The sequence below is a fragment of the Nicotiana sylvestris genome, chromosome 5, assembly GCF_000393655.2.
Source record: "Nicotiana sylvestris chromosome 5, ASM39365v2, whole genome shotgun sequence".
NCBI classification, from domain to species: domain Eukaryota; kingdom Viridiplantae; phylum Streptophyta; class Magnoliopsida; order Solanales; family Solanaceae; genus Nicotiana; species Nicotiana sylvestris.
Genome location: NC_091061.1, coordinates 3,426,245 through 3,439,757, shown reverse-complemented (window position 1 = coordinate 3,439,757; position 13,513 = coordinate 3,426,245). Strand labels below are relative to the sequence as shown.

Here is a 13,513-nt window from a genome sequence, read left to right as displayed (position 1 = left end):
GTGGCACCTGGATCTACAAAATAATGTGCAGAAGCGTAGTATGAGTACACCAAAGCGGTACACAGTAAGTATCAAGACTAACCTTGGTGGAGTAGTGACGAGGGACAGTTAAGACACCTATCGGACTAAACACCCTGAACAAGTGTGCAGATGAACTAACAGATAAAACAATATTAATATAAAGCTAAGCAGGTTAAGGAATACAAAACAATACTTGCAATGATACACTAGCAACGATAATATTCAACAGGAAACAGTAAGGTAATAATGCGGTAGAGTATCTGATCATAGTCTAAGTCCGGGGAAACCAAATAAAGGGAAAACCAGCAACAACTTCATAAGAACAACCGCTTTCCCACCAGATTCGCTCAAGCATTTCTACGAGGTACCGAACCTCATAATCACAGTTCATGGGTTCCAATTCATGAACCCTAATCACTTGGCATCTTGTGCCCACATTACAACTCATAACCGCATGGACGACTCACGTGCCAATAGAACAATTCTCACACAGAAGGCAAGAATTAGGTTCTAAAACATAAGATGACCTATCGGGTCATCACCGTTAATATGATACTTCTTAATTTTTTTATAATATAATAAACAACAACTATATTAGGAAGAGGAAACTGTAAGTCTGAGATAAATCTTTTGGATCCAATATGTTCAAAATTTTTATTTTTTAAAGAGAAACTTTCAGAAATCATTATGTTTTAGTAGTTATTAGCTAGTTGTAGCTACCATTTACTATATTACTTTCTATAGCTATATTTTCAGATTTTTCAGAGTGTATTTAATGTATTTAAGCTACTGTATTCATGAATACAGTAGCATTTCTAGGCGTGAAACATGGGATTACAACTAGACATATTTTTGTATTCGAGTGTATTCGACTATATTCATGGTGTGAAACATGAGATTACAGCTGGACAAATTATTGTATTAGACTATATTCAACTGTATTCATGGCGTGAAACAGGGGATTACACTGTTTTAAATGAAAAGTGAATCAATTAACATAATACCCCAGAAACATAGCAATCTTCAGAGAAATTATATAATACAGCTGAATACATAAATTAAACGGAAAAGGGTTCAAAATGCCCCTAACCTATTGAAAAAAGTTTAAAAATACGCTTCATCCACCTATTGGGCTAAAAATACCCCTCCATCCATCATTTTGGTTCACTTATGCCCTTTGACCGTTAGGTCAATTTTGAATTAAAGATAATTACTTAAAAAAAATATTTTGCAAAATATTTTCGTTTTTTAAACTAATGCACAAGTAGTCCATTAATTTAGTAAAATCTTCTTCTTATTTTTCAGTTTTTACAAAAAATAATTTAGTTTTTACAAAAAAATATATTTTTTCAGTTTTTTAAAGCATTTTTTTTGTAAAAAATCGAAAAAAATAGTAAAAACAGAAAAAAATTGTTTTTAACAAAAATATTTTCGTTTTTTAAAAACATAAAAAAATATTTTCAACAAAATATTTTCGTTTTTAAAAAATAATTTTTTTCAATTTTTAAAAAACAAAAATATTTTGTTAAAAAACGAAAATAATTTTTTTAGTTTTTACAAAAAAAATTAGTTTTGAAAAATATATTTTTCCAGTTTTTACCGGAAAAAATGCTTTAAAAATGAAAAAGAAAATTTAAAAAAATGAAAATATTTTGTTGAAAATATTTTTTTCAGTTTTTATAAAACAAAAATATTTTATTAAAAATAACTTTTTTTATGTTTTTACAATTCCCCTCCCCCCCTGTTTTTTACAAAAACAAATGCTTTAAAAAAATAATATTTTTTTGTAAAAACTGAATTATTTTTTGTAAAAATTGAAAAAAGAAGCAGAAGAAAACTTTACTAAATTAGTGGACTTTGGTGCATTAGTTTAAAAAAATAAAAATATTTTACAAAATATTTTTTTAAGTAATTATTTTTAATTCATCATTGACCTAATGGTCAAAGGGTATAAGTGAACCAAAAAGGTGGATGAAGGGGTATATTTAGTCCAATAGGTGGATGAAGGGTATTTTTAAACCTTTTCCAATAGTTTAGGGGCATTTTGAACCCTTTTCCGTAAATTATATTCATTAAAAACAAACATATGAATACATTCATGAAATATAGTGAGACAGTGAATACAATGAAATACATAAAATACATCGGAATACATTGAAAATACAATGAAAAATAAGACAGTGAATACAATGAAATACATAGAATACAACGAGATACATTGAAATACAATAAAAAAAGACAATGAATAAAATGAAATACAGCGAGATACATTGAAATATATTAACAGAAAATTCAAGTTGCTTAGCCCCAACTCCTTCGTCTTTGTTCAAGAACAACCCTAATATCGTCTCGTTGAAGCAACATCAGTATCCAGTCCTCGCTCGCCGTCACCGTTGCCTCCGGTTGGCGACGATCCAACGCCGCCTTTAATTCCAACTGTTGTTGCATCGGAGATCGTACGTGATTGAAGTTTCCATGGATTCCAGAAGTAGTAGGGAATCAATCACAAGTAGTAGCGTTCAGAATATGCAGGGGCCTTCACCGCCGGCGACAAAGGCTTCGATCGAGGCACTGCCAATTGTTGAAATTGTACAAGAAGAAGAAAAGAAGATATGAGATCGGGAAGTGTAGAGAGAGAGGGAGAATAGATATTGGGTAGGGGATAGGAGAAATTTGTGGGTACATGAGAGAGAAAAATAATACAAAGCTTATTTTATGGCTTAAGGGTAGGAGGTGACCATAAATATATATTTGACTATAAAAAATCAAAAAATAGTTATAGAATATAATTTTTTAAAAAAGTATTTATTTAAAATAAGGTATCAACCTTTGCTAGATGAGGTAACTAATCTTTTTTAAAAGTGAAAATTATTTGGGACAAACAGAAAAGGAAAAGTGAACCTTTAATTTGAAATGTAAAACTAGTAATGAATTGGCTACAAGTAGTTTTTCTGATAATCTAATGAATTTTAGAAAGGGTAACTAGAATGTGTTTATTAAAGGCTAAAAAAGATTGGCTTAAATCTTTAAGATGGGGCTAAATCTTGTGCTTTCCAAAGATCAACCTAGAACTATTGGGCTCATTTTTAACATGCTCTATTATAACCTATTAATGATAGAGGTAAAACAACTAACAAAGATTGTAGTGGAGTGATAAGTATTCCTTCATTTTTAATTAAAAATCTCGAGTTCGAGCATTGGGTTTGAAGTCGCTTTAGTTAGAAAGCATTTTACCCCTCCCTCCCCCTCCCACAATAACAAAAGCTCTGAGTTGGACCGAACCTGTAGCCGCCACTCTAGTTCCGCCTCTAAAATAGATATGTTAATCGCCATAATGCCATAGGCCACCCAATCTAAATTGTCATCATAATCTCCTTACGTTGCCAAATATTATCCTTATTTCATGTTACCAAATCACATCTATTATTTGTAGGTTACTTGTGAATTGACTTCTAAGCTTTATTCTGAAAAATTGAACTCCCATATATATATATATATATATATGCTCCAAATTTCTTTATATATATATATATATATATATCTGTTGAATGAAGGTAGCTTGCTTACTCTCAGACACTAGTTAGACGGGAATCACTTGACTTCGCTTATGCCCTTATTTATGCAGTAAAGAAAGCAAGTGAGGTGGGCTAAGATTCCATTCGTAGTAACGTAAGAGGATTCGATGTTGCACCATCTTCCATTCTTCTCCGGATTTACCCGGTGAGGGTGGCGCGTGTGAGTTAACGTTGACACTTTCAATGTGTGGATCATACCTTTGGCATCCTGGGACAGTAGCCCCATGTACTGATGAAGTGACTCCCGGGTAGAGAAAGTGCTGGCAGAAAGGAACTCTCAAAGCATGGGGTTTCGACGCCCGCCCTTTATATTCCTTTCGTATCGAGATCTAACCCAGAAGTTAAGACCTACCAACCAATGGAACCAGAAAGACCGAGTCCAGGCATCCCAATTCCGATATTCCTTTCCCTCCGTTGATCGATCATTAATTCACTTCTTTAGGAAGGAGCTGAGAGACCTGGGTGATTTCGCGAGTAGATGGCCCGGCATTCAAGCAATCAATCATTCTTTCTATCGGAACCTTCGAGACAGTAGAATCTATATATATATGCTCCAAATTTCTTTAGCTTACATATCCAAAAACAAAAAATAGATGGCCAAAATGAAAGAAAATTGCCATGTTCTTCTTGTAACTTTCCCATCCCAAGGCCAAAATAATCCTTCTCTTCAATTTGCCAAGCGTTTTATCAAGCTTGGAGTAAATGTCACCTTCTCCACAAGTCTATCAGCATTAAACTGCAGGTCTAATAATCTTCACTCTATCAAAGGCTTAACGTTTGCTCCATTTTCTGATGGCTATGATAATGGCTACCCCAACATTGGCAAATCCCTCGATGAGTATCGGGAGTTTTATGCTTCCTTCACTGTTCTTGGGTCCGAGTTTGTGTCCGAAATCTTTACTGATAGGTATTACTGTGAACGCTACTGTATTAAAACAGAAATTAGAAATATTGTTAGGAAAAAAAACTATAAAAATGGTAAACTATAAGAAATATTCCGCGTCCACAATTTGCATGTGCGTTCTTAAGGAATTTTAACCCCCTCACACGTTGCCAAGGTAATGGATTAAATCCTCCCAGGATGAAACGGAATAAACCTTCCTGCTACAGTGGCAATACAAACTGCAGGATATCAACGAACTCAAAGAACGAAGCAAAATCACACTTACGAATTTAGAAGAGATTCTGCGAAAAAAATGCAGGATTTTCAGAAGGAATGAAGTTCTATGTATTTTTCAGTGTCTGGAAAAAGAAGCCATGCCTCAGAAATTATAGGCAATTATCGGAAAAGGTATGATGTCTGTTCAGGAAAATGTGTCTGTTCAGGAGGGAAATCAACGTCCAGTAAAGGCAGCTTAATTCCGTTAATGAACTGTGGCATTTAATTAATTATTAAATAATTAATTAAATAAATTTTGTCCAAAAATAATCTTATCGATTGTTTGACAAATCCGAAGCTGAGCCAAGCGAGCGACAACGACGGCGCGAGGGTTCATTCTCTTCAACTCCTTTTAAGAGCTCTAAGAAGTGATCCTATATTTATACACACAAGTGTAGTTGTCTTTCACCAATGTGGTACAAAGTTCATGACAACAGCTCACTTGATTCAAATTTTTATTTCCCTCCATTTTATTTCCCATCATTTCCCAATTCACACTCTTGGACTTTAAAGCCCAATGCTTAAAGTCTTTAAAGCCCAATGCTTAAAGTCCAACAATCCCTCACATGAATGGGAATGGTTGTAACAAGAATGATCATAGATGAAAGCTGTGTGATTTGCAAGTAACGATTAATTGCAAGTTCTATGTATTTTTTAGTGTCTGGAAAAAGAAGCCATGCCTCAGAAATTATAGGCAATTATCGGAAAAGGTGTGATGTCTGTTCAGGAAAATGTGTCTGTTCAGGAGGGAAATCAACATTTAGTAAAGGCAGCTTAATTCCGTTAATGAACTATGGCATTTAATTAATTATTGAATAATTAATTAAATAAATTTTGTCCAAAAATAATCTTATCGATCGTTTGACAAATCCGAAGCCGAGCCGAGAGAGCGACGACGACGGCGCGAGGGTTCATTCTCTTCAACTCCTTTTAAGAGCTCTAAGAAGTGATCTTATATTTATATACACAAGTGTAGTTGTCTTTCACCAATGTGGTACAAAGTTCATGACAAAAGCTCACTTGATTCAAATTTTCATTTTCCTCCATTTTATTTCCCACCATTTCCCAATTCACACTCTTGGACTTTAAAGCCCAATGCTTAAAGTCTTTAAAGCCCAATGCTTAAAGTCCAACAATCCCTCACATGAATGGGAATGGCTGTAACAAGAATGATCATAGATGAAAGCTGTGTGATTTGCAAGTAAGGATTAATTGCATCTGGATAAGTAGGTTTCCCTTTGAACTTTCCATAGTGAACATATGTCGGATATACTCGGTCAATCGGTAGATTTGATATCTTTGAACCGTTGAACTTTAGTGTATACCTAGACAACCATATGTCACACAATCAACCCTTAACCGTCTTTTGGTTCTCATTGTTGTGTTCGTTTCATCCATGAACACCACCTGGTTTCATAAGTGCGTAGAGAATTGGCCTTACAGAATTCTCATTGAAGTGACTTACACTTCACACTTACATAGGTGATTCCTAAACGTGTAATACTTTAGATTGACACTATTTGATAAATACCACATCAAACTTAGGCAATCATTAAAGAACGTGTAAAGTTCTATCCTTGTTACTGAACATTGTCTTCATCACGAGAAGGGACCAAAGATTTTATTTGGACAATGTTGAACCGGTCAATCACAACTTTGTTTGAGCTCCTTGAACTGAGATCTCGGAATATCCAAAATTCTAGGTAGAGTTACCGCCATGTTGACTTGTCCTTGGCCATAGTCCCATTCCCTTAGATGATTTCTCAACTCCCTCTCTAGTTAAGCCTTTTGTAAGCGGATCCGCCACATTATCATTTGATCTTACATAATCAATAGTGATAATTCTACTATAAAGTAGTTGTCTAACGGTGTTATGTCTTCGTCGTATATGACGAGACTTTCCGTTATACATAACATTCCCTACCCGTCCTATTGTAGCCTCACTATCGCAATGTATGCACATAGGAGCCAAAGGTTTTGGCCAGAACGAAATGTCTTCTAAGAAATTTCGAAGCCATTCAACTTCTTCGCCGGCCTTATCCAAAGCTATAAACTCTGATTCCATTGTAGAGCGAGCGATGCACGTCTGTTTGGAAGACTTCCAAGATACTGCTCCTCCACCAACAGTAAAAACATATCCACTTGTGGACTTTGTTTCTGTTGAGCCGGTTATACAATTTGCATCACTATATCCTTCGATAACCGTAGGATATTTATTGTAATGTAAAGCGTAGTCTTGGGTATATTCCAAATATCCCAGAATTCGTTTCATTGCCACCCAGTGATGTTTGTTAGGATTACTTGTGAATCGGCTAAGTTTACTTATTGCACAAGCTATATTAGGACGTGTACAGTTTATGATATACACTAAGCTTCCTAATACACGAGCATACTCTAATTGAGACGTGCTTTCACCTTTATTCTTTATAAGATGATGGTTTAAGTCAATTGGAGTTCTTGCACTTCTAAATTCCAAGTGTTTGAATTTTTCAAGTACCATTTTCACGTAATGTGATTGAGACAAAGATAGACCCTGAGGAGTCCTCTGGATTTTAATTCCTAGAATTACATTGGCAACTCCTAAGTCTTTCATAGCAAACTTACTAGCAAGCATACGCTTAGTAGCTTGAATGTCGGCAATGTCTTTGCTCATTATTAGCATATCATCAACATATAAGAAAACAATGACTATATGATTTGGAACGTTCTTAATGTAAACACACTTATCACATTCATTAATCTTAAAGCCATTTGACAACATTGTTTGGTCAAATTTCACATGACATTGCTTAAGTGCTTGTTTTAGTCCATAAAGGGACTTAACAAGTCAACACACCTTCTTTTCTTTTCCCAGAACCACAAACCTTTCAGGTTGGTTCATGTAAATTTCTCCTCTAGATCACCATTTAAGAAGGCTGTTTTTACATCCATTTGATGGATCTGAAGACCATACAAGGCGGCTAACGCTATTAGCATCTGAATGGATGTAATTCTTGTTACCAACGAGTATGTGTCAAAATAGTCAAGACCTTCTCGCTGTCTAAATCCTTTGACAATAAGTCTTACCTTGTATTTGTCAATAGTACCATCGTCTTTCATTTTCTTCTTGAAAATCCATTTAGAACCCAATATTTTATTACCTGGAGGAAAATCAACCAATTCCTAGGTATGGTTGCTCAATATGGATTCTATTTCACTATTGACAACTTCTTTCCAATATTGTGCTTCTGAGGAAGACATTGCTTCCTTCAAGGTACGAGGCTCATTTTCTAGTAGGAAAGTCAGAAAATCTGGACCGAATGAAGTAGATGTCCGTTGATGTTTACTTCTTCTCGGATTTTCCTCATTAGGCATACCATCCATTATTTCCTCCCGAGGTCATTTTGACTTTTGGCAGGTCAATTCACTTTCCTTTTTATACGGATAAATAGTTTCAAAGAATTCAGCATTATCTGATTCTATTATCGTGTTAACGTGAATCTCAAGATTTTCTGATTTATGAACCAGAAAACGATATGCATTGCTATTGATTACATATCCAATAAATACACAATCAACCGTTTTTGGACCTATCTTAACCCTTTTAGGTTTAGGAACTTGTACCTTAGCTAAACACCCCCACACTTTGAAGTATTTCAAGCTGGGTTTCCTTCCTTTCCATTTTTCATAAGGAATGGACTGTGTTTTACTATGAGGTACACAGTTAATTATTCGGTTAGCTGTAAGTATAGCTTCCCCCACAAGTTCTGTGGTAAACCAGAACTTATCAACAACACATTCATCATCTCTTTCAACGTTCGATTCTTTCTCTCTGCAATTTCATTAGATTGTGGAGAGTAAGGGGCAGTTGTTTGGTGAATAATGCCATTTTCCAAACATATTTCTTCAAAAGGAGATTCATATTCGCCACCCTATCACTTTTTATCATTTTGATCTTTTTGTTTAGTTGTGTTTCAACTTCACCCTTGTATTGCTTGAAAGCATTAATTGCCTCATATTTACTATAAATAAACATAGCAATATCTCGTGCTATCGTCAATAAAAGTAATAAAATATTTTTTCCCACTGCGAGATGGTGTTGGCTTCATGTCGCAAATATCTGTGTGAATTAAGTCTAAGGGACTTGAATTCCTTTCAACGGACTTATAAGGATGCTTAGCATACTTTGATTCCACACATATTTGACATTTAGAATTAATGCAATCAAATTTTGGCAATACTTCTAAATTTATCATTTTTCGCAATGTTTTGAAGTTGACGTGACCTAAGTGTGCATGCCATAAAGTGTTTGACTCAAGTAAGTAAGAAGAAGCATTAACTTTATTGATAGGAACTGCTATTACATTTAGCTTAAAAAGGCCCTCATTCAGGTAACCTTTTTCCAACATACACATCATTCTTACTTAGTACAACACTATTAGAAACAAAAATACATTTGAATCCATTCTTGACAAGAAGTGAGGTAGACAACAAGATTCTTGCGAATTTCTGGAACATGGAGAACTTGGTTTAGAGTCACAATTTTTTCCGACGTCATCTTCAACGCAATCTTGCCAACTCCAATTTTGGCTGTAGACGAATTTCCCATGAAAATTGTCTTGTCAGGTCCTGCGGGGGCATAGGAAGAAAATAACTCGTTGTTAGCACAAACATGGCGGGTGGCACCAGAATCAATCCACCATTCTTTAGGATTTCCTACCAAGTTGCATTCAGACAACATGGCACGCACACAAGTCCTCCATTTCTTCAGCATTTTCAACCATGTTAGCTTTATTCTTCTTTTTCTTATCATTCTTTGGTGCACGACAATCCACGGCCTTATGCGCAGATTTTCCATAGTTGTGGCAATTACCCTTGAACTGTTTCTTGCTTGGGTAATTCTTTGGTCCAAAATCCTTCTTTCCCTTCTTATTTTGTGGCGCCTCCTCAACAATGTTAGCCCTTATTATTGTTGAGTTTCCACGTGACTTCTTTTCAGCATTTTTGTTGTCTTCTTCTATCCTCAAACGAACAATCAAGTGTCATATCCTTCTGCTTGTGTTTTAGATAGTTCTTAAAGTCCTTCCACAACGGAGGTAGCTTCTCAATGAAAGCGGTGACTTGAAAGGACTCATTTATGACCATACCTTCAATAATAAATTCATAATTAATAACAAGATAAATCTTATTAATAAAATTATCGATTCGGGTCATACCTTCAGCAAGGAGGTCATGCACAATGACTTGTAATTCTTGGACTTGAGTTATGACCGACCTAGTGTCAATCATCTTGAAATCCTAAAACCTTGCAGCCACGAACTTCTTAAGTCCGGCATCCTTAGTCTGGTACTTCTTCTCAATCACATTCCATAACGCTTTGGAAGTTTCCATGACACTATAGACATTGTACAAGCTATCTTCCAAACAACTCAAAATGTAGTTTTTGCACAAAAAATTAGAATATTTCAATGCTTCAGTTACAACAAATCGTTCGTCATCCGGAGTGCCTTCAGCCAGGACCAGAGGATCCTCCTTGATGAATCACTGCAAACTCAATGTAGTAAGATAGAAGAGCATCTTCAATTACCAACGTTTGAAGTCAATACCGGAAAACTTTCCAGGTTTTTCTGCTGGTGCCATAGCATGAGCAGGAGTTGAACGTCTTGACGAGGCAACAACACTCATAACAGTAGCACCCGTTCCAGCAACATTTCCATTAGTTTGGTTTTCATTCGTCATGTTTCTGTAGAGTTGGAAACAAAACAAAACTTTGTTAAATCAGTGAAGTTTTGATATCTTCAAACTGAATGCCAAACCAAACATACAACACGTAACAATGTTGAAGTTCTGATATACTTCAAACCCGTACGTTTATTATTCCGGTAAAGTTTTTTTATACTTTAAACCAGACAGAACAATTATTGGAGTAGAAAGCACGAAGGCTTTAGTCTCCAAACCAGTATACAAAATATAGATAACAGTTTAATTTATATTTCAACACAGAAACGTTAGATTTAAAATTCCTTAAGCTTGTGAACGCTATTGTGTTAAAACAGAAAATTAGAAAGACTGTTAGGAAAAAAAACTATAAAAACAGTAAACTATAAGAAATATTCCGAGTCCACAATTTGCTTGTGCGTCCTTAAGGAATTTTAACCCCTTCACACGTTGCCAAGGTAATGGATTAAATCCTCTCAGGATGAAATGGAATAAACCTTCTTGCAACAGTGGCAATACAAATTGCAGGATACCAACGAACCCAAAGAACAGAGCAAAATCACACTTACGAATTTAGAAGAGATTCTGCAAAAAACATGCAGGATTTTCAGAAGGAAGGGAGTTCTATGTATTTTTCAGTGTCTGGAAAAAGAAGCCATGCCTCAGAATTTATAGGCAATTATCGGAAAAAGGTGTGATGTCTGTTCAGGAAAATGTGTCTGTTCAGGAGGGAAATCAACGTTCAACAAAGGCAGCTTAATTCCGTTAATGAACTGTGGCATTTAATTAATTATTAAATAATTAATTAAATAAATTTTGTCCAAAAATAATCTTATCGATCGTTTGACAAAGCCGAAGCCGAAGCCGAAGCCGAGCCGAGCGAGCGACGACGACGGTGCGAGGGTTCATTCTCTTCAACTCCTTTTAAGAGCTCTAAGAAGTGATCCTATATTTATATACACAAGTATAGTTGTCTTTCACCAATGTGGTACAAAGTTCATGACAAAAGCTCACTTGATTCAAATTTTCATTTTCCTCCATTTTATTTCCCACCATTTCCCAATTCACACTCTTGGACTTTAAAGCCCAATGCTTAAAGTCTTTAAAGCCTAATGCTTAAAGTCCAACAATTACTAAAAAAAAAAGGAATTAGCGACGAATGTTTTGGTAGTGTCGGGCTAAGTTAGCTCAAAGATACTGTTAATATGATGTGATATTATCCACTTCGAACCAAGTTCGCACCATTAAGAATATATTACACTTTATATGTAGCTTCTTTTTCTTTTTAACTATCAGTGTGGGGATTCAACAACAACAACAAACTAAGTATATTCCCATAAGTGGGGTCAGGGGAGGGTAGTGTATACGCAGACCTTATCCCTACCTAGCGAAGATAAAGTGGTTGTTTCCAATAGAACCTCGGCTCATAAAGGGTGAGAAGAAGAGGAGGAGAAAAAAGATAAGAAGAAGAAAAAGAAGAAGGAGAAAAGAGCGAACAGGAAGAGGGGGGGATTTGTCGTCGTTAATAAAGGCGGATGACGCCTTTATTTAATGGGTTCAATCGATATTAATATTTTGACACGAGACATAGATATATATGTGAAAAATCATTAAAATTTACACGAATATATTAGCTTCAACCCATAATTATATTTTGGAGTTGCTTCTAGTCATTAATCCGACGTTAAATATGATTAGAGAGGAAATTTTCTTTTTAGTGACGAAATTCCTGTTTTTTTGTAGGGCGAAGGAGGGGCGCCCATTTTCGCGTATTATCCATACGACCGTGCTCTCTTGGGTTGGCATAGTGGCAAAAAGGGTTAATTCTCCAGCCACACTTCTATGGATTCAACCAGCCACACTTTTAGACCTCTACTACTATTACTTCACTAGTTACAAAGATGCATTCAAGAATTGTCCTGATGAGGACAAATCCCTTGAAATTCCCGGGCTTCCATTTCTTGTAAGTATTCGTGAGATTCCATCAATTTTGCTTTCAAGTGATGGACTTATGGACTGGCTAATTCAAACTATGAAAGAGCATGTTGAGTTAATAAATAGTGAAAGTAATGAAATAGTGCTTGCGAACACTTTTGATGCTTTGGAATTTGAGGCATTGAGGGCTATAAAGAATGTGAATATGGTAGGGATTGGGCCTTTGTTTCCTTCATCTTTTCTTGATGGAAAGAATCCTTCTGATACTTCTCATGGAGGTGATTTGCGACAACGTTCAAAAGATTACATGGAGTGGTTGAATGCAAAGCCTAATGCATCGGTAGTTTATGTAGCATTTGGTAGCTACTCTGAGTTACCTAAACAAATGATGGAAGAGATTGCTCAAGGATTGATAGGAAGTGAAGGGCCATTTTTGTGGGTAATTAATGGAGAAAAACCAATGGAAAATTTAAGTTGCAAAGAGGAACTTGAAAAGCAAGGAAAAATAGTGTCTTGGTGTTCTCAAGTAGAGATTTTACAACACCCTTCTTTAGGTTGTTTCTTGACTCACTGCGGATGGAATTCGACTCTGGAGAGCTTAGTTTTTGGAATTCCTGTCGTGGCGTGTCCACTTTGGACCGATCAAGATTGCAATTCTAAGCTTATTCAAGATGTTTGGAAGACTGGTGTGAGAGTAAATGCGAATGAAGAAGGCGTTGGTGAAGCGGCCGAGTTCAAGATTTGCATAGAAATTGTGATGGGGGGTGGAAAGGAAGGAGAGGAATTGAGAAAAACGCAAAGAAATAGAGTGACATAACTAAAAATACTATGAAAGAAGATGGTTCATCTAATGTGAATCTAAAGGCTTATGTTGATGAGGTTCTTAAGCCATGCATAATGGATTATGAGAGATGCATAAATTCTTAATGATCGTTTGATTTAGAGATAAATTATGCAGGAATTAATAATGCAAAAATTGTGCAATACATAAATTGATGATGTTGTAGTATGATGTATTCAATTTTTTTATACAATATATAATAAGAGTGTTTTTTTGTTGCTTATTTGCTATTAAAACATAATTCGTTTTATAACTTTTGTTGTTTTTAGTCCATACCTTACTAAT

At 35.4% G+C, this 13,513-nt stretch overlaps 1 protein-coding gene across 1 annotated transcript; it reads left to right on the top strand.

Annotated features, from left to right (window-relative positions):
- The first annotated feature begins 4,189 nt into the window (after positions 1-4,189).
- On the top strand, positions 4,190-13,204 carry LOC104235114 (UDP-glycosyltransferase 75C1-like). The gene is made up of 2 exons (XM_070147445.1): positions 4,190-4,503; positions 12,196-13,204. Exons 1-2 carry the CDS (start codon positions 4,190-4,192, stop codon positions 13,202-13,204), a joined length of 1,323 nt encoding a protein of 440 aa, XP_070003546.1.
- Positions 13,205-13,513: the final 309 nt, after the last annotated feature.

Coding starts and splice junctions, on each gene's coding strand:
- LOC104235114 (XM_070147445.1), top strand. CDS start 4,190: ATGGCCAAAATGAAAGAAAATTGCCATGTTCTTCTTGTAACTTTCCCA. Junction 4,504..12,195: donor TCCGAAATCTTTACTGATAG/GTATTACTGTGA, acceptor GTTTTTTTGTAG/GGCGAAGGAGGGGCGCCCAT.